The following is a 19,334-nucleotide window of genomic DNA, read 5'->3' as shown; positions in this document are numbered from 1 at the left end:
CGATCATCATTCCAACACTATCTAATCATATCACATATCATTGAACGGTCATAGTTCAGCGACACCCTCATCATCCCATCACGTTCTCCGCTTTTTCACACGGTTTCCTTCTCCCTACTCTCAGATCCTAAACCCTCACACCGAGTACCGCTTCTATCGTCTTCTTATATCACCTTATTCATATTCCCCCATTGTATTTCTTGGATTTGGCACATTCGCGAATATATTTTCATCAAGTGAGAAAACGAACCACCTGACTGTCAGATCCGATATCAAAGGCAAGAAACGAGCAGCTCCAGTATCATCACCTAAAGCCGGTCCATCTGGTTCATCAGGTCCATCAGGTTCAGAAGTACCTTCTCCTAAACGTCCACGAAAGACATACGATCTGCGATCGAAAGACGAAAAAGAAAAAGGCGTTGAAAGTTCTGTGAGCAAGGGAAAGAAAGCCAAGACGATGCCGAAGAAGGCGTAAGTGTTTTGTTCACTTATACCACTAAAAACACCTTTTTGTGTCACCTGTACACAAAGCGCCTCCCGTTCGCCTCTTTTGAGCACCTGTTGAAGGTTTCGCCCTATTTCTTCGCCACTTTGTTCGCCCCTCGTTTGTTGACTCCCGTACATCCGTCAGTCGAATGATCCCGCTGTACCCCTGTCTCTCACGCGCCGTCTCTGTGCTTCCGACTGTCAAATGATGCGGGTGTGTCAGTTCCAAGTGATGGGGACGGATCGCTGATTGTCAAGCAAATCTAAACGACCTGTGGGCACGTCTTCCGACTTGGACAGAGTCAGGAAAGGAGCTTGTAAGTTTACTGTGATCATATCGCAAACAGCATAATAACCATCAGCGAGATTAGCAGTAGACGATCCGATGGACGGCTGGCTCGATGAACCCGGTTCTTCTTCACACAATCAAGATGACAACATGGAAGGTTCAGAAGAAGAGGAAGAAGAACACAGTGGTGAAGAAGATGAAGAAGAAGAACATCCCGGACCTCCAGGCGGTGCTGGGGCTGGGGCCGGTATCGGGGGTATCAACGTCTACGATCGTCTCGCTCGACTAGCAGGAGAAAGCGGAATGCACCTCGACGAAGCCACTGCTGCCGCTTTGTTCGGTGGCGAGTTTAGGACTTTTGGAGGTATCATGTCGGGTCTCTCGACTCGTTTCAAAAGGTTGAAAAACGAGCTTCGATCTCCAGCTCCAGCTGTCCGTCTCACCGCTTTACGTGAATGCAGCGAAATCCTTTTAGTCAGTAACGAAGATACTCTCGGTGGAGCCTTCTCCACAAATGCTTTTGCCGTAGAATTTATCGCCATTCTAGGCGGTAAACCTAACATTGACGAGAACGGACCAAAGGAGAATGAACGCCCACCGGAAGAAATGGATGAAGATGCTCAACTGGCAGCTGCCTTATCCATGAGTGCCGGAGCAGCGGCTCCGATTCATGGAAACGAAGATGAGATAGAATGTCAATTGGTCGCTTGTAGATGTTTGGCACATCTTCTCGAAGCGTTACCCATGTCGGGTCATATGCTCGTCAACCTCGGTGCTATCCCTATTTTGTGCTCTAAGTTGAACGAGATGTCGTTTGTGGAGTTGGCGGAACAGACCCTCAGTGTGAGTAGAGTTCTCTTCTTCATAAAGACATTTGTTCCTGTCCTTCGTCCATCACAATCCTCATTTTCTGCCCTTATACACGTTCATCTGGCAAAGTGTAGTATCTTGCTCCTTGTGCTGTCTCTTTCGGTGTACTCGTGAAGACTTGCGCTCCAATCAGGATCGAGCTAATGGGCAGACCCTGGAGAAACTTTCCCTTGACAACCCCTCCGCCATCGTCCGTGAAGGTGGTCTTGGCTCATTACTCAACTTTCTCCCCTTCTTCTCCACCGCCGTCCAACGTACCGCCGTCACAGCCGCAGCCAATTGTTGTCGCAACATCTCCCCCGAGCATCATAACATGATCCGTGACGTCTTCCCCATCCTTCGCGAAACTCTCACCCAAGCGGATCAGCGTCTCGTAGAGCAAGCCACTTTAGCCGTCGTCCGAACCATCGAATCTTATCGTCATCGTCCTGACCTTCTTGACGGTCTCCTCGATGTACCCACTGTGGCCGCTATCAACGCTCTTCTCATGCCTTCCGGTGGCTCTCCTCTTCTCACACCCTCAACTTACACTCATCTACTCAAAGCCCTCACTTCTGCCGCACGAGGATCTGCCAAAGTCTCCCTTGCATTCTTGCAAGCTGGAATGACCAATACGGTCTATCAAATCCTCACGGGCGTTCTCCCACCCGCCCACGATGGCGACGAGCAAGGCGGTACATCCGACGGTCAGGGCCTGTATGGAGGCGTTGCCGATATGGCTGTTTTGCAGAATCTCGCTCATCGTCCCAAAGACCAAGTGGAAGAATCGCTCGCTCTCATCTGCGAACTCATGCCCCCTCCACCTCGTGATGGGGTGTTTGATTACAGAGCATACGGTGAAAAGTATCTTGCTAAAGTGAAGAAAGCGAGGAGGTCAGAGAGGTTGACGAGACGAACATCTGGTCATACACCTGCGGAATCCCCGGCAGAGCCTAGCACTCCTACTCAAACATCCGTTCCACTTCCTGATGTTACTCCTGTCCCTCTTACCCTTCCCGACGCTCAGCCAGCACCTCCAGCTCTCGCCGTCCCGCCGCCTACCACCGAACCAGCGACTCTCACCATCCCTGCGACGCCTACAGGACGTGTTACTCCTCCTGGAGCAGCATCCCGAGCTGTTCGTGACGCCATGATCAAAGCCAAGAAAGATGCAGAGCAACAGCAGGAGCAACGGGTCACTTTGCTCAGGGATAACTCTGCGATTGTGGCCAAGTTCATCAAAGCTATGATTCCTGTTCTGGTGGATGTATATGCCGCATCGGTTGCGACTAGGGTGCGGACCAAAGTTTTGAACGGATTGGTCAAAGCTGTAGCTTTTGTTGATAGTGATGATCTTAAGGCCGCTTTACAGGTGAGTGTATGATCGAACGTCAAGAGTGATGTTGCTGACTTTAGACCGTGCCCATGGCGAGTTTCCTTGGTGCGATCATCTCTTCCAAAGACAATCCCGTTTATGTGCTCCAAGCTTTACAATTGGTAGAACTTCTCGTCACCAAGCTTCCCGAAGTGTATCAAACTTCTTTCCTCCGCGAAGGTGTAGTCTTTGAGATCGAAACCCTCGCCGCGCAAGATCTCACCCCAAAACCAGTCCCTTCAGACGAAACCACAGTCAAGATTGAACCTGAAGATCCATCTCAGCCTATTTCGATATCCGAAGATCTGAAGCCTCTTCTCGGATCGAATTTGTCCTCTCTTCTCGAGTTGTCCCATGCTGCCAGATCCAAGACGCCTTCGGTTAACCCCAATGATACCAACATTCTACGAGCTCGCGTTCTCATCGCCAAAAAAGTATTCGATGTGGGAGGAGATCACAAGAAAGCTGCTTCTGTTTTGCTTGACGATCTCGGCACGAGAGTTAAACTCCTCGCCGACGCCAATGCCACCGAAGCGGATCTACGAGACTCTCTTCGTCACATAGCTGAACAATTCTCAGACCCCTCCCAAGCTCTCTCTTCGTTCGAATTGCTTAAATCTGGTCTGGTCGACGGTTTGCTCGATTTTGTCGATGTGGACGGTACGGTTTCTTCCTCTCAGAGACGTGCTCTTCTATACGAAATCTTCTCCACCGATTCATCTGGACCACTTACTTTGTTGGTGAAACGTTTACATGAGAGTCTGGGTAGACTGGAGACTTTCGAAGTAGAGACTGCTTTCGGTGGTCTTTCTGATTCCTCCCGATCGTCCAGTGGATTGGGTCGGACCATGCGTATTCGTTTACAAGCCGAAGAAGGTCAAGACATTCCCAAGGCAGTCAGCAATATCAGTGTCACAATTCAAGCTGTCGCTCCCTTGCAAGCGCTTCATGACTATCTACGTCCTCGTATTGCCGATGGTCATTTCATGTCGGGCGGTGGTCTAGGTGGTCTAGGTGGTATGTTCGCCAGCTACGCATCTGGTATGCCTATACCCAGACCTGGTGGATCTTCCCAAGCACGTCTTCTAGAATCTCTTCAAGCCGCAGGAATGACAGGTTTGACACAAGTTCAAGCAGCTCCATCTTCCGCTCCTGAAACTTCTCGACTTGCTCCCCCTGCCCCTGCCAATCCCACTAATCCAGCTCCTCCACAACGTAGGAGAAGTGCACGTCTCAGCGGACAACCACAAGGTGCCAACCCACCTGAACCAGCTAGTCCCGTTGCTCCTCTATCGTCAAGCGCTCCCGAACCTAGCAACGTCCCAGAGATGCCGTTGGTCGACTTTGACGAGTATTCGGAAGAAGAAGATTTTGACGCAGATGTTTTCGACGAAGATATGGAGGAAGAAATCAATCGTCCTGTCGAAAGAGTGGTCAACATGTCAGTAGCACCAGATGGATCAAAGGTAGAAGCGAAAACACCTGAAGGCACTCGTATCGGAACACCTTTACAAGTTGCACCTGGACCTTCTGCACCAGCTCGTATGCCTTCATACGCAGGTGCAGTCAAAGCCCCTCCGGTTAATTTCCATCTCAGATTCAGCTTTAATGGTATTGATCTCGCCCCGAACGAAACGATATATGGTATTGTTCATAAGCATCAACATAATGTTCCTGGCATTCCCTTTGGAGGTAGTACTTATGGTGCACCCGTCACATTCAAATTCCGTAAAGTTGAAGGTCCGGCAATGATCAGTAAGTCTTTCCTCTTTACGAACTACATTGGTTTGTGCTAATGTCAGAATTCTCATTGGATGCACCATCTCCTGCTTCTGTGGCGAGTACGATGCCAGGTGCTTTAGATCCTTCTACACCGACTAGCAAGCTACTCCGATTGCTACGAGTATTGCATAATCTCTGCGCCGAGAACCGAGATGCGTCAGGAAGAATGGATGTGGTGGATGAGAACTTGTTTATCAATAATAAACTTACCGCAAAGCTCACTCGTCAAATGGAAGAGGTCATGATCATTGCAAGGTGGGTTTTTGACATGCCATTGCCTATACTCTCGCCTCTCCCTACTGAAACACTTCTGTCTCGCCTTACTTTGACTGTGATGGGCGGGATGACTTGATCATTACACTGCTTCCTCGCCACACTTTGAGTGTGATGACCGAATTACCTTGGAATATCACACTCGTTCCTCGCTCTACTCTGACTGTGATGTTGGAGATAATTCGCTCTCCTTCCTCCTCCACCTTGTCTATCATGGCTGGAATGACTCGAGATTCTGTTCTTCTTCCGACCTCAGCTTTGTTTGTGACGGTCGGGGTGATCTTGGAGAAATGCACCGTGACTAACAATTAGTAATTGTCTTCCGGATTGGGCCAGCGAACTGCCTAAACACTTTGCATTCCTCTTCCCCTTCGAGACTCGTTATGCCTTTCTGCAAGCCACTTCATTCGGGTATCAACGTCTCCTTTCTCGGTCCGCCGCTCAGACTCGTTCCTCCAATCGTCGGGAAGACTTTAATCCTTTCTCCCGCATCAGTCGACAAAAAGTCCGTATCTCTCGAGCTCAACTCCTCGAGTCATGCGTCAAAGTCATGGAGTTGTACGGCACTGCCTCGGGGATCTTGGAAGTTGAATACTTTGATGAAATCGGTACTGGTCTTGGTCCGACTCTCGAATTCTATTCTATCGCTTCTCGCGAGTTCGCTCGACGTGCGTTGCAAATCTGGCGAGATGAAGACGAAGCCAAACCTGGTCCTTATGTTTTCCATCCGCGTGGATTATTCCCCGCTCCTGTCGGTCCCGGTGAACCAGCCTCAAGTGTCGCAGGCAGTCGTCTGTCATGGTTCAAGACCCTTGGACTCTTCGTCGGTCGAGCATTGTTGGACTCCCGAATCATCGATGTGAATCTGAACAAATTATTCCTCAAACTCATCCTCGGTAAAACCGTTAAAAAGAGTATCTCCAATCTCAAACTTGTCGATCCCGCTCTTGCCCGATCATTGGAACGTTTACAGAGCTATCTCATCGCTAGAAAGGAAATCGAAGCTTTAGCATTACCAGCTTCTAGCAGACGTAACAAACTTTCCGCTCTGACTGTCGGTGGAGCCAAACTTACTGATTTATCCCTCGACTTTACCCTCCCCGGTTACGCGATCGATCTGAGACCTAGGGGAGCTTTTGTTGATGTGGACGATTCCAACTTGGAAGAATACATCGATAAAGTGTTGGATTTGACACTGGGATCGGGTATACATGATCAGGTGAAAGCCTTCCAAGAAGGTTTCTCAATGATTTTCCCCATACAAGATATGGCTATATTCTCGCCTGAAGAACTCGGTGTGCTGTTTGGGAATGCTGATGAAGATTGGAGTAGGGAGACTCTGGAACAGGCTATCAAAGCTGATCATGGGTACAATTTGGATAGTAGGGCGGTACAGAATTTGTTGGAGGTGATGAGTGGGTATGATAAAGATGAGAGGAGACATTTCCTTCAGTTGTGAGTTGAATATTCACCGGCTCGTACAATCGCGCCTTACTTTTCTTGGCAATATTCTCATATCTTGTCACCACTGCATTTTTGGGTTATTCTAATCTCTACAATACATCTATCTTTCATCCTTGATCATGTCTTGTAACTGGGACATCCTCGTCTTCTTTAGAATCTGTGCCCTCATCTCATACTTTATCGCAACTCCCTCGATCATGATCCTCATGACGTCGGACGGAACAATTGTCCACGTCTTCAATTATATCAACAAGTCCCGAATATACAAAGATGCGAGAAACAAACTGATTGGCAGCATCACCGGAGCGCCTAAATTGCCCATTGGAGGTTTCAGAGGTCTCCAACCTCCTTTCACGGTAGTACGTAAACCCCACGAAGCGCCGTTCAGAGCGGATGATTATTTACCGAGTGTGATGACGTGTGCACAGGTGGGTCATATTGTCTCTCTCTTCGTCTCTTCTACTACACTCCACTGCGATCATATACTTCTGTTTGGTTTTCCCATCACCGCTTATTGATCTCTTCATCGAGTCGAATGTCCATCACACCGCTTTGAACCACTCTTACCCGGGGAAGGTTTCGTCACGGCGTTTGTCCTGTTCTCTCCTCATGCAGTCATTCCCCCTTGATCATATCTCTCCACTCTTCTCCCATCACCGCTTATGCATCTCTTCATCGAGGGGAGGATTGGCGCTTTTGCTCCTTCGCATCGCTTTGAACCTTTCTTATCCGAGGGTGATTCAATGACGATGAGACCAAAGACAACGACACCGATGCTGATGGATAGTACCTCAAGATGCCTGATTATACGACCAAGGAAATTCTCGCTGCGCAATTGAAACGAGCAATGCAAGATGGTGGAGGCTCGTTCCACCTTTCGTGAGATGGTACGGTAAGAGTAGACATTATGTATCGTATATAGCATGAGGATGGAATGATATGGATGAGATCTAACTTCTGACTTTTATATCTTGTTCCAAATTTCAACTTCTGACGTCTTTCAGCCCGATCATCCTCATTGATATCCACAGCGGACAAGTAGCGAATCGGATCGTATGTATTGGTCGTCCCTTTACACGTCAGAGGAAGAAGTCTCACCAACTGATTCCAGAGATTATTGGACATCCTTTCAGATCCACCCCTCTTCCCCGTCTTTGCCGTTGTTTGAGACGGACAATCTCAACATCCTTTCTACACACATCGTGTTCTTTTTTCCTGGTGACTTTTCCACCTCTCCACTATCCTTCTGTCTCACTAGCCGGTGAAACCGCATTGTGTCGTGTCGGAGCTTATTAATAACTGATGATTGATGATCTCATATTTTATTAGGCTCGAATCACACATGACCTTGATATTTTTCATCATCGTCCTATTCTTAACCCTCGTTCCTTGTGTTACCTATGATATTACCCTCATCACATGATACACTTACTGTCTCTTCTGTCATTTTCAATCATCAAACTGTAGATCAATCTATTTACTGCTTATTTCTTTTCTCACTCTTATCTGAAACCTATCATCTAAAACCTCAAACCTCAAATCTCACATTTCGCACTTCTCACCTCCACCTTATACCCTCACCTCTCACCTCTCATATCATCATTCGGATTCCTCACCTACATCTCGCTTCACTACAACTGGTACCCGGTTCCGATCTTGTCGGACAGTTCAAGAAAATATATCATCGTCATAATTATTGTCTCAGCACCATCAATTCTACGTATCACGCACGACACGATTCGGTAAATTGATGTCTGCCGACGTCACTCGGTTAGTCACTGATAGTTTCATCCGTCAACTTTTATCTATAAAATCCGTCGCCGCGGCCTTTAATTTATTTTCAAGTCATTCTTGGGATTCAACTCATCGAACTTCCAGAACTTTCTAGACTAAGACTTAGGACGAAAGTAATACCCACTCAGGAAACCGGAAGATATTATCAAGTAAAGGGAGATACATACAGACAATTTTTTTAATTTTTTATTTTTTGATCCAGAGATATTAATCGAGAAATGACATTTGGTATTCTTCTAGGGTTGACATTTCTTCATCATGTCACTGCACAGTGAGTTACTTTACAATGAGAAGAATGATGTTGATGGTAGTATTGCATGTTGGAACATAGGAATGTTTGGTTTGAATTATCCTGGTCAAGCGACGGGTGAGTTTATTATTGTTTTTTTTTCTAATTCATCTCATAATTGAGATACACACACCACTGGTAACTCTTGACTACGTATACATTCTACATAGACAATCGTCAAGACACAAGTAATGATACTACCCTACTCTTCCAAAAGGGACCTATGTATGAATTCCAGGAGACAGACAATGAGAGCTAAGCTGATTGATAGATACCCAACAGAATTGGAATAACAACAAACCTGTCGTACCTCTCCGACAGAGCGATGATCTCACAGTAGACGAATGGTTCGCTCATGGCATGAAGGATTATCCTCCAGCTCCGGGAAACTTTATGGAACTTCCTTCAGGAGGTACTTTTGATGGTCAGTCATTTTCTGTCTTTCATCTTTCGTCCTTTCCAATAGTGATTCTCTTTCATACTCCACATTCAAAACTGTTTCTCCTTTCTCATGGAAGGACATACTTGTCCCGTTCTAGTTAGATTATCAGCTTCTTCTCGTTCAAGTCCGCGGCATCGGGCTCTTGGTCCATATTTAAGACGATGACTGACGGTGAGGTTGTGATTTGGCTTGTAATCGTTTCTACTCAAGACTTCGTCGACCTGACGTTACCGTGCCTCAGGAAGAGTATGCTTGCCCCGTGCGTCTTTCATCCTTTTTTTCCAATTTCATATGCTCCCCTCCATCTCTGCGTAGGATCTTGGATACCTTACTACACACATTGAAGTATCAGTTTCAGACCCGTTCCAAACATGTATGACCAGGTGATGGATATCAAGGGCAGGAAGTAGACCTGATGTTTTGATTCAAGCGGAAAATGACTGATAATCAGGATCTCGCCGTTCTTCATGTACCAAGAGGCGCTGAATTCACACCCACCCCCAACATTTCTTGGTTAGGCGGTTCGGCACTAGCCATTTCTTACACTTCTGACGTCGATTCCCTCGGTCCGGACAATATGACTGTCATTTCTGTCAACGCTACAAGTCCATGGTGGAGATTAACGACATATGAAATTCCTGTACTCCCTCCTTGCCCTCCAGGTGGATGTTTGTGCACTTGGAATTGGTTCCATACCAATCAAGATCATGAAGGATATGGCGCGGAAATGGTATGTGGTCGATTTTTCCTCCACTTTCCTCATTTGAGGCATACGTCGAGAATGATCCTGTTCCCAAGTCCCAGTTACCATCTTTCCGAATCTTTTGTTGATATCATTCATTGCTAGAATGCGAATAGTCTTCACTTTTCTTACACCAGCTGTAAATGTGCTCTACAAATTCGTGAATGACTTGGTTGAAAAATCAAATGGAAGAGGAATCAGAGGATATAGAAGAAAGATTTACTGACAATAGTACAACGTCTTATATCGTTGTAATGTCACGGGAAATACAGACCCTAACGTCGTGGTACATTCCGGACAAGTTCCAACTTTATGTGAAGACGGACCTTGTGTTTCCGGTCCTAAGAAACCTATGGTGAGTACACTTTCATATGTAATCACTTTAGAATACACCACTAACAAGATCAGTATCAATTTCAGAAGACGTGAGTAGACCCTGCGTTTCTTCTCTCTGCCCGTCTATGTTGTTGGGACGAGAACCAATTTTCTTTCTTGTTTTCTTAATGAGATTACAGTCCAGTCGTTCCATTTCTTCCTGATATCCTTCTCCTTTCTTCATGGATCGTGTTACATTTTCCTCTTGCTTAAATCAGTAGGTAAAATGAAGAGGACAAATATAAAACCTTGATATTGGAATAAAAGTTGATTAAAACAGAGGAAACAATCTTCCAAAACCAACTCACTCACAACAAGCGCCAACTTATAACAGTCGATATGGTTTCAACGATGGTGCTCAACCAGTCTAATCAATCTCGATCCCGTAGTCGTCAGATCTATAACACCTCTCTCTGTTCATTTGTCGTACCCTTTGTCCTGCAGTGTTCTCTCTGACATCCTTGTAGCTTCTGTCTAGTAGTATGTTGTCCTTGTTCTTTCTTATATCTCTTGTTGTCTGTCATTGTTTGTATTTCCCCAGGAGGGATCGATAGGTTGCTAAAATACACGAATGCATCTTCTTGTCTTCACAAATACCAACTATCTACATACGTCTGAAGTCGTGTTCATCATTGATTGTTCATGTGCAGGGGGATCGATATCAGATCGAAATGATTGTAAGTTGTTGAATAGGATCAAGTTTTTCGCTACAGGATTAAACTCGAGTTGTGTCATCTTGCTTCCACATCAATCTTTCCGATCGACATTGAGTGGAAGATCCGATGACTCGGAAGCACTAAGTAAAAGTCATACGTGGAAGGGTTGCTGCTCGGTGATCGGTGACCTATCCAAACGACCGCATGCCGCATCGGGATTGTCAGTGCCAAGGTAGCAGGGATTATGTGGATTAAGTGTGCCAATGACTCGTCATATTGATGACTACATATGACACCAAATGAGTGAGCGAATCAAGGCTTAATCACTGATCGTTTATTTGATAAACCTTTGATGCATCTCCGACACGTATTCACGATCACCTCTCTACATCGCCAAACAAGATGATCAGGATCACCCAAGAGCACGAGATGCGCTCTATTCTGCAGCAGCGAGACCGTCAGCGTTCTGAGGGCAGTCCCTGAGAGTCAGCATGGTGACGTGAATATCATGACGATAACATGATACTTTCATACTCGTTCTCCTTCATAACGTGGGAGGATCGCTATTGGCAGAGGAGAAGGAGCAACGGGAGAAAGACAGTGACATGGCATGAGCGGTGGCAAAAAGAGAGAAAGCTCACTTGGCGATATGTCCAGATTCTTGACATTTGTAACATTTCTTAGTACTGTCGTCCTTCGGTGCGAGGCAGTCACGGGCCAAATGGTTCTCCCCGCCACATCGGCTATGCGTTAGCGACTTTCCGGATGAACTGCTTTGGTGACGACAGGGAGGAAACAGCATGCTTCATGAGATTGACAAAATGAGATGTTGAGATGTATAAAGGAGAGAGAGAGAGAGGGTTGAAGTGGTGCAAGGTAGAGCCAACTCACTAGCACTTGACAGGGGTACCATCCGTGTTGACAGGTGGCCTAGGCCTAGGGGCAAATCCACCGCGTCCACCGGCGAATCCACCCCTAAACCCTCCACCCCCGAAAGCGGCGTTAGGACAAGCCCTGGCAAAATGGCCTATTTGTCAACGAGGTAGAGAAAAGACAAAGGAGTGAGAACTTACCGAAACGACCACACTTGTAGCATTGTTGCTGATTGCCTGCTACCGCACCGCGGAGCGAGGGACAATCTGCCTTGACGTGGCCTGGGGTTAGCAGATGTGCATGTCCGGCCATGTTCCCCACCTTAGAATGATAGGAGAAAGCATAGGATATGAGAGTGACGAAGGGGATCATCATATTCATATAGATGGATGCGAAGAGAAGAAAGGAGTCTGGACTTACCAACCCCACCACAAGCATAGCATTGCTTTCCATCGGTAGTTTTTGGTTGAGGACAGTTGGTAGATTCATGTCCCGGTTCCCTACAATTGTAACACAATCTACCGGGAGCTTGACAATTCTCGGCTATATGACCAACTTGGGAATATAAGTATCGTCTCTTCCCCCTACATCAATGGTAACAAGCTCTACTCACGATTACCACATCTGAGATTTGTCAGCATGCGTGGCCATATTAAATTATACACTTTGAGAACTCACTTGAAACATCCTTGCCTAGAGCCAGGTACAGCAGTTACACCACCACGACTTGATCAGCGTCAACTACCTTCTCGTGTTTATGAATTAGAATTTGTCAAACATACAACATCTTACTTCAACTATAAATGTCAGCTTTGTTTCACGTCAATATACTGTATCGATCGAAATGAGAGATGACCAAACCTACAATTTTTCAACTAGTATACTACTCCTTCCCGATACAGTACTAAACTCCTGACTACTACTTCAGACACTCCACCACGATGCCTCCACCGACAGTAAAGATGGCAAGAGAGATATGTGAGATGAACAAAGGGGGTTTCGGTCAGAGTGAGGAAAGTAAGTCAAGCAGGGCAAATCTCTGATACGTTTAATTCCGACAATTCATGGATTTAATCCACGTCGTGAATTTTGACTTTTTCTTCCCATCTCGTTTTCGTAGTTCGCATTTCCGGCGATCTTTCTCCCTTTCGATTTCCGCTCCCGTGTCGCAGGGAATAATGACGAAAGAAGTCAATTTTCATGGAAAAGCAGAGTGAAACGCGCATGCGTCTGCCTTTGGGAAGAAGTGAGACGCGTTTGGGTGGATCGATGGCCGGTGGGGGAGCGTCGGTTGATGGGCTGTGCTTTAGACTGATTTTCTTTCTCGTCACGCCCGATCGCACGAGCCGTCATTGGCAGAAAACAAGAAAACCAGTGACCGAGCGTGAAGTGAGATAGGGATACTAAAGCGAGACTCCCCATCGTCCCTTCTTTTCTTCTTCACTACCATCACTACTACTCTCTCTTCCTCTCTCTCTCTCCCACAACAACCACACACTCTCTAATACTTCTTAATATCAATCACTCACTCAACACCTCACGACTCTCACGTTTACACGAATAAACACACAAAAAAACCTTCCCAACAAAATGAAATCTTTCTTCGCCATTGCTGCCCTCTCTGCTCTTGGAGCCCTCGCTCAGAGTTTCAGCATTGCCACGCCTGTGAGTCGTCCATCACACTGTCGAATGGACAACGCTGACCCTCGATCTTTCTTTGTTAACTGTATCCACCCTGTATCGTCAATTGTCATACTATGTAATCTACACCCGCCAAAACTGCTGTCAACTTGATACCCCTTGACAGCCTTCGCTCGTGCAATGCCGTGAGACTTCCCCCTTCCAATTTGAATGTGCAATGTGCTGATTAATCCAGAACCGGCTCAGATCACCTGGGTCGGTGGTACAGGCCCCTTCATCCTGTGAGTCACACCCACCCACTTTACCCTCCATCGCTTACCTCAAAAACTCGTTAACGCGATTACAGGGCTGCCATCCCCGCCAGTCAAGTCTCGGCTCCTGCCATCGAGCAGATCGCAGATGGCATCACCTCCAGTCCTTACACTTGGAAAGTCAACCTCGCCGCCAACACAGCAATCACAATCAAGATAACAGACGCGCAGGGTAACATCGCATACTCATCCGCCGTCACGGTCCAGACAAGCTCGGACTCGTCTTGTGTCGGTGCTGCTGCGTCCGCCGCCTCATCCGGTTCTGCGACCTCCGCCGCTGTAGCCAGCTCTGGCGTAGCTAGCGCCTCCCCTATCAGTACCGCCGGCACGACTACTTCTGCCGCTGCTGTTGTCGGTGGATCTTCGGGTTCGGCATCTGCCACCTCTGTCAGCGCTCGCACTTCTGCGTGAGTCTTTCCTTCCCTTATTCTTTCCCGCTGCCCATATTCTTGGTCACGGACCTGTGCTGATGTCCAGCTCTGGCACCACTTCGTCTGCTTCCACCTCGAAGGCATCTGGTTCGTCCGCCCCATCGGCCTCTTCCAGCAACACGGGCGCCGCCGACCGCGTATCCTCTTTCGGTCTCCCCGCCCTCGTCCTTGCCGGTGTCGGAGCTTTGATCGCCGTCGTCTAAACAACCTTGGTGGAATATTCTCCAGTCGCTTGATGCTCTCGTGCTAGTAGACCACTTATGTACATCACGCATACACTCTTAAGTCTCTTTTCAGAGGACATTGAACTTCTGCATGCACCGTGTTTGCGGTCCTACCTAATCATTGTCTGGTCCGTTACAGGGGTGCACTCAAAGGCTTGCTGCGGATAGGGTGTGTGGAAAGGGAGCGCAAGCGTGCATCATGACTAAATCACTAAGCCCATCCGACACGTCACACACCATACTCGTCCCTGAGAGCCTTTTTCCGCACCTCGAGTAAGACGTTTCCCATTTCTTCCACCGTAGGTAAGACAGGGGCTTTGAGGCTTTCAGGATCGAGGACATTGAGGAAATTTGCTGCCATGGCGAGTTGGGTACTGGTCACGGGGTCGACCGGGGTGTCCGACGTGGGTGCTTCTTCCCCGTCCGTCCTCGCACGCTTGGTGGCAGATTCATCCTCTTGACCTTTGCGTTTGCCTTTAACACCTTTCTTGCCTTTCTTCGGGACGAACACGGAGGGTTCTGCAGTTGCGCCGGTTGATTCTGTCGTGATGATGGGTGGAGGTTTCGATGGACCGGGATAAGGAACGAGGTCGGTTGTTTCAGGAATGGAAAGAAGGGAAGCGGTATGAGCTACGGCTTTCTCCCAATCTGACATCAGCAAGTGGGATCTCGCAAAAAGTATTTTCCTCCTGATTGAGCAACAGGGGAAGAGGGGAATATGACATCTTCGGTATGATGATTGTGAACTAAAGCATGAAAGTTCGGAAATGAAGTGATGTGAGGGATAAGTAGCAGAAGAAATCCACTCACCCTTCCTCGCTGCGGTATCCTCATCAAGTAACAACCCTTCATCCATTTCATCCAAATCCCCAAAATAAGCAGGACCTTGATTCCTGAACATTTGGAAAGAAGCCGTTCTAGCTGATTCTTCTGATGCTAAAGCCGTTCCTCGTGTAAATAATTCTTTCACACCTGGAAGATCTTTTGCTCTACCGAAGTATCTGAAAATCAACATTATTATCTCAGACCTCTTTAACAGTTTCATACACATCTCCAGCCATCTCGTTCACCTGGTCACTAGGAAAGTAAATGTCATTAAAGAGTTGAGATTAATTCTCAAGTTGTGGAAATATGATAGTCGTGAAAGAGAAACATCATAATTTGAGATTTCTGACTCACTTATATCCCCTGGTACCAGGTACTTCTTTCCCTGCATCATCTACCATAGCTTGTTGACCCCTTTTATAATTCGCTCCTCCTAAAGCCACGATCTGAGTTTCCCAATGTCTTTTTTCACGCATAAGGTTATTTATTTCATCGTTTAAATCACGAACTTGATAATCTGTCAATGTAGCTACAGGTCAGTCACTTCCATCTCATTACAATGATTGGGAAATCCTGTAAAGGATAAGTATTGTAGTTGGAAGTGGAAGAGAGAGAAGAAAGAAGAAAGAAAAAAGAGATAAACATACAATCTTGTATCTTTGATACCTTTCTAGAAACCTCTTTCAATATATCCGCTCTCCACATTTCACATTGTCTCAAACTAGTTACACTAGATGCCATCCTAGGTCTTCTTTCACCTTTGACACGATTTTGTAAACCTAATTCCACAGCTTGAGATTCACGGAAACGATATAACATCGATTGAGCTTTTTCAGAGTTTCGTGCCATTTTGAATAAAGTTTGATGCTTCTACTTGACCTGAACAATTGAAGGATGCACAAACGTTGGGTGGTTTATGTAGGAAGAAAAGTCAGAAAGTGAGATGTCGATTAGCAGAAGTGCGGAGGACTTGGAAAGGGGAGTCAATGACGTGGGATTTCGTTATCAACCTGTTTCCACGTGGTTGCGGTTTGGGTCGGTAAGGTAAGTACTTACGATTAAAGTACGAGTGCTACTCCAAGAGTAAGCTGCTCCCGACTGTAGCATATTGGCCATTGGTCGTTGAATGCAGGATACTGGGAACTCAAATGCAAGTCAACGGGATGCAACTGAATTTCATGCGTGTTTCAAATACTTACTCAATGTGCAATCTTCACACATAGCACCTAGATCTTCTCTACATCTTCCATTACTCCACACCTAAATCCGACCAACAATCATACGTCCCTTTACAAGCTTTCCGCCCCAAGGCCTTCTCCTGATTCGTCCGTGGCTTTGCAGTTACCGTTCATGCCGTTGGTCAGACTTTTGATTTCTGTCTGGGGCCACAAAACGTGTCGAAAAAATCCAGTCGGGTCGTATTGTCGTTTGATGGAAACTAGTCTGTCGTATGCAGAGCCATAAGTTCCCCTGACGTCTGCTTCGGCTGAAGATTGAAGGAACTGAAGTCAGCTCTGGCTCCATAATAGCCCTCGCCCTTCCGACATCGACTCCCTGATGTATTCGAGCGGGCACCGGAATTGGGAATGACATGTCAAATGGAGCTGTGATGGGGACATGTGAAAGGTCAAAAGAAACGCTTCGATATGACGGCCTCTGAATCTGGTCAAGGGGAAAGGACGAGGGGGGTCTTTACGGGAGGGATAGGAGATGAAGGGAGAGGAGGAAGACCGAGACACTCACACATGGCAACGGACCCCCAGGAGAGTTAGGAATTATAACCTCATCTATCCACACCTCCGCTGTCAAGACACAGCTGTTATCTAACGCGGCCGGTTCGAAATGGCCCCATTGGTGTAATGCGGCCACGGTAAATGCCGATTCACGATGAGATAATGGCCAACAGGAATCTTTGACGTCTTTAACTGCTCCTCCACCGGTATATTCAAACAGCCAGGCTGATCGTGAGCTGGTCATTCTGTCAGGTGTTCCCAGACGATGAGGCCGGGTATGTTTTTGTGGAGATACCAGGATTACGAGTACTCACTACACCCATCGGGAACAGCAGCAAATCGCTGACATGTCTCTTCAATAACTTCATCCGAGAGAGAGTTGAGCATTCCGCTTTTGATATACCTATCATCAGTCAATAAGTCTTCTTCATTATCAAATCGTTCAGGAGATATGTTGTGACGAAGATAAGGCTCAACTCACCACTTCCTGCCGGCACCCCCCTTCAATATCTCCTCCACTGCAACCTGCTGACGCTCAAACGTCCTCTCACTGAAATCACGGAAAATTGATTGTCCCCCATCCCAACTACTTATTGCCTGAACGAACACCTCTCCCTCACTCCTAGATCCACTGAAGCAAAGCTGGATAGCCACGATGGACGAATTATCTGTCGGTCCCGCGGTGATGATGATATTACAATAAACCGTCCTGGGAGCTCCCTTGATACAATCCCTCAAATGACGCAGTAGATCTGGCGTTGTTTGACGGTCAAAGGCGTAAATGAGGTTTCCAGCATATACCGAGGGAAGATAATACGCCTTGGCCCTGAACCGAGTGACGACTCCCAACATCGATCCCGCGCCACGCAAAGCATACCACACGTCTCGCGGATCTTCATCAGGAAGCCATTCCCCGGAATGTGTGTCCTCCCCCACCCAGACTATACGCCCATCCGCGAGAACCAATTCGGCTTCCACGAGGTTGTCCATCGCTAAACCGTGTTTTCGACCGATAAATCCGAACCCGCCAGTCAAGAATTGTCCAGATCCCACTGGAAAGGCGGATGTCGGAACATGAAACGCACCATAGGGAGAGGCAGCAGTGTATGCGTCCAACTGCTTTGATCGAACTCCAGCACCAAAAGTGACAATGACATGTGGGGGAGGATCCGGGTTGGTGTTGAGCACCAAACGTTGTGGTCCGAATGAATTCCACATGGCGACGGCCGACGTGGACGGAGCGCCCCCAAAGGAAGATGCGACGAAAGGAAACGCACTGGTTGTCGTAGGAGTTGGGTTGACGTAGGTCATTCGCGGCTGAGGGACAGGCGGCAGTGTCGGCACGTCGGAAGATGTGGTGGAGGTGGTTGGTGTTGAAGTAGAACCTGAATCAGATCGAGAACCACTACCATTACGGATGACGTTCGGGTTTGTCCAGGAGGTTGATGTATCGGAGTCTCCGCTATGTTGGGAAACGGATGAGGCTGAACCATCTCGACTATTTATACGCTGACGAGATCTAGACGGGTGGTCGACATCTTCTTCTGCTGAGCGTTTGTATGACTCGCCTGAAGTGGTGCAGATGGAAGGTCGTTTGTATGAAGAGCTGATGGTTTCAGATAACGGGAGAGATGTGTCGACGAGGTCAACACTGATATCGTTCAAGAGACAGAGGTCTAGAATGACATGACCTGCAACCTTGCTGATCAGCATGTGCATCAATTGACAATTGAGACAGTACTCACACTCCCACCATGGACACCCGTTCCACCTGCTTTTACACTCAGCTGTAATCCCTTTTCTCGGCAAAATTTGACGGTTCTACAAGTCAGTCATGACGATTTCAAAGTGTGAAAAGATGACCCACTCGCTAACATGTCTAGCGTCACGAGGCCTGACCACAGCGGACGCGAAAGTCTTGACGGCTCCGTTGAAGATTGTAGCGGAAGTGTGGAAGCTGACGGTAAGTGTCCTTTTGTAATGCAAGACTCTACCGACTCACGACTCATCCTCCCTACCCCACACTTCCGCCGAGGTGTTCGAGAGGACGTTCTGAAGCCCAGCGACGATGTCATGCTCCTGGATAACCTCAACGAGGGGTTTGGAATGAAAAGGATAAACAAATCCTGTCATGGTGTGAAGTGAAGATGTCGAATTGAGTCAGTCGGCGTCGGAGGGAAGAAGGATGATATCATGCCGAGCCCGGTCTTTTGAGACCAGGGCGGGCGGGTGTGGGTATGACAGGAGCAGGAGGAGAAGCGAGAGCCGAACGGTGGGTGATACGAGGAGATGTGATTTCAGGTATGCAGGGTACGTGGGGAAGAAAGGGGCAGATGAGTGTGTGAATTAAATGAGGATTTGATAGAGGTGGGGAGGGAAGGAGGGAGGAGGATTACGACGTCGGCTTTCGAGGTGCACGCGAGACTCTCACCGTCCACCCACTTCCACTCATACAGTCAATACACCCGACACGGCCATGG

At 47.5% G+C, this 19,334-nt stretch overlaps 5 protein-coding genes across 5 annotated transcripts; 3 read left to right on the top strand and 2 right to left on the bottom strand.

Moving 5' to 3' along the window:
- Window positions 1-862: 862 nt before the first annotated feature.
- TREMEDRAFT_24670 (uncharacterized protein) lies at window positions 863-7,401 on the top strand (the record flags this gene model as incomplete). The annotated part of the gene is made up of 8 exons (XM_007000466.1): window positions 863-1,618; window positions 1,797-2,672; window positions 2,790-2,996; window positions 3,041-4,754; window positions 4,802-5,036; window positions 5,367-6,509; window positions 6,814-6,946; window positions 7,306-7,401. Coding segments are annotated over 8 exons (5,160 nt in total), but the record flags the coding sequence as incomplete, so codon positions are not given.
- Window positions 7,402-8,570: 1,169 nt separating this feature from the next.
- TREMEDRAFT_59670 (uncharacterized protein) lies at window positions 8,571-10,531 on the top strand (the record flags this gene model as incomplete). The annotated part of the gene is made up of 8 exons (XM_007001711.1): window positions 8,571-8,583; window positions 8,644-8,679; window positions 8,873-9,025; window positions 9,220-9,302; window positions 9,495-9,773; window positions 10,018-10,140; window positions 10,194-10,210; window positions 10,441-10,531. The coding sequence occupies 8 exons, from the start codon at window positions 8,571-8,573 to the stop codon at window positions 10,529-10,531; spliced, it is 795 nt and encodes a 264-aa protein (XP_007001773.1).
- Window positions 10,532-13,115: 2,584 nt separating this feature from the next.
- Window positions 13,116-14,409, top strand: TREMEDRAFT_70978 (uncharacterized protein). The gene is made up of 5 exons (XM_007002021.1): window positions 13,116-13,354; window positions 13,497-13,515; window positions 13,566-13,611; window positions 13,677-14,048; window positions 14,119-14,409. The coding sequence occupies exons 1-5, from the start codon at window positions 13,280-13,282 to the stop codon at window positions 14,273-14,275; spliced, it is 669 nt and encodes a 222-aa protein (XP_007002083.1). The 5' UTR covers window positions 13,116-13,279; the 3' UTR covers window positions 14,276-14,409.
- A 116-nt stretch (window positions 14,410-14,525) lies between these two features.
- On the bottom strand, window positions 14,526-15,985 carry TREMEDRAFT_24766 (uncharacterized protein; the record flags this gene model as incomplete). The annotated part of the gene is made up of 5 exons (XM_007000476.1): window positions 14,526-14,724; window positions 14,806-14,944; window positions 15,107-15,297; window positions 15,476-15,650; window positions 15,769-15,985. Coding segments are annotated over 5 exons (921 nt in total), but the record flags the coding sequence as incomplete, so codon positions are not given.
- A 293-nt stretch (window positions 15,986-16,278) lies between these two features.
- Window positions 16,279-19,209, bottom strand: TREMEDRAFT_73082 (uncharacterized protein). The gene is made up of 7 exons (XM_007002152.1): window positions 18,857-19,209; window positions 18,722-18,811; window positions 18,600-18,675; window positions 17,336-18,552; window positions 17,169-17,257; window positions 16,865-17,079; window positions 16,279-16,623 (listed from the first exon to the last, which is right to left on the bottom strand). Exons 1-7 carry the CDS (start codon window positions 18,985-18,987, stop codon window positions 16,411-16,413), a joined length of 2,031 nt encoding a protein of 676 aa, XP_007002214.1. The 5' UTR covers window positions 18,988-19,209; the 3' UTR covers window positions 16,279-16,410.
- Window positions 19,210-19,334: the final 125 nt, after the last annotated feature.

Source organism: Tremella mesenterica (assembly GCF_000271645.1).
Source record: "Tremella mesenterica DSM 1558 unplaced genomic scaffold TREMEscaffold_1, whole genome shotgun sequence".
Lineage (NCBI taxonomy): Eukaryota > Fungi > Basidiomycota > Tremellomycetes > Tremellales > Tremellaceae > Tremella > Tremella mesenterica.
The sequence above is the reverse complement of the archived record's forward strand: the minus strand, read 5'-3'. Positions and strand labels throughout refer to the sequence as shown.

Coding starts and splice junctions, on each gene's coding strand:
- TREMEDRAFT_70978 (XM_007002021.1), top strand. CDS start 13,280: ATGAAATCTTTCTTCGCCATTGCTGCCCTCTCTGCTCTTGGAGCCCTC. Junction 13,612..13,676: donor GGTACAGGCCCCTTCATCCT/GTGAGTCACACC, acceptor ACGCGATTACAG/GGCTGCCATCCCCGCCAGTC. Junction 14,049..14,118: donor GTCAGCGCTCGCACTTCTGC/GTGAGTCTTTCC, acceptor GCTGATGTCCAG/CTCTGGCACCACTTCGTCTG.
- TREMEDRAFT_73082 (XM_007002152.1), bottom strand. CDS start 18,987: ATGACAGGATTTGTTTATCCTTTTCATTCCAAACCCCTCGTTGAGGTT. Junction 18,676..18,721: donor GACGCTAGACATGTTAGCGA/GTGGGTCATCTT, acceptor ACTGACTTGTAG/AACCGTCAAATTTTGCCGAG. Junction 16,624..16,864: donor CTGGGGGTCCGTTGCCATGT/GTGAGTGTCTCG, acceptor AGCTGACTTCAG/TTCCTTCAATCTTCAGCCGA.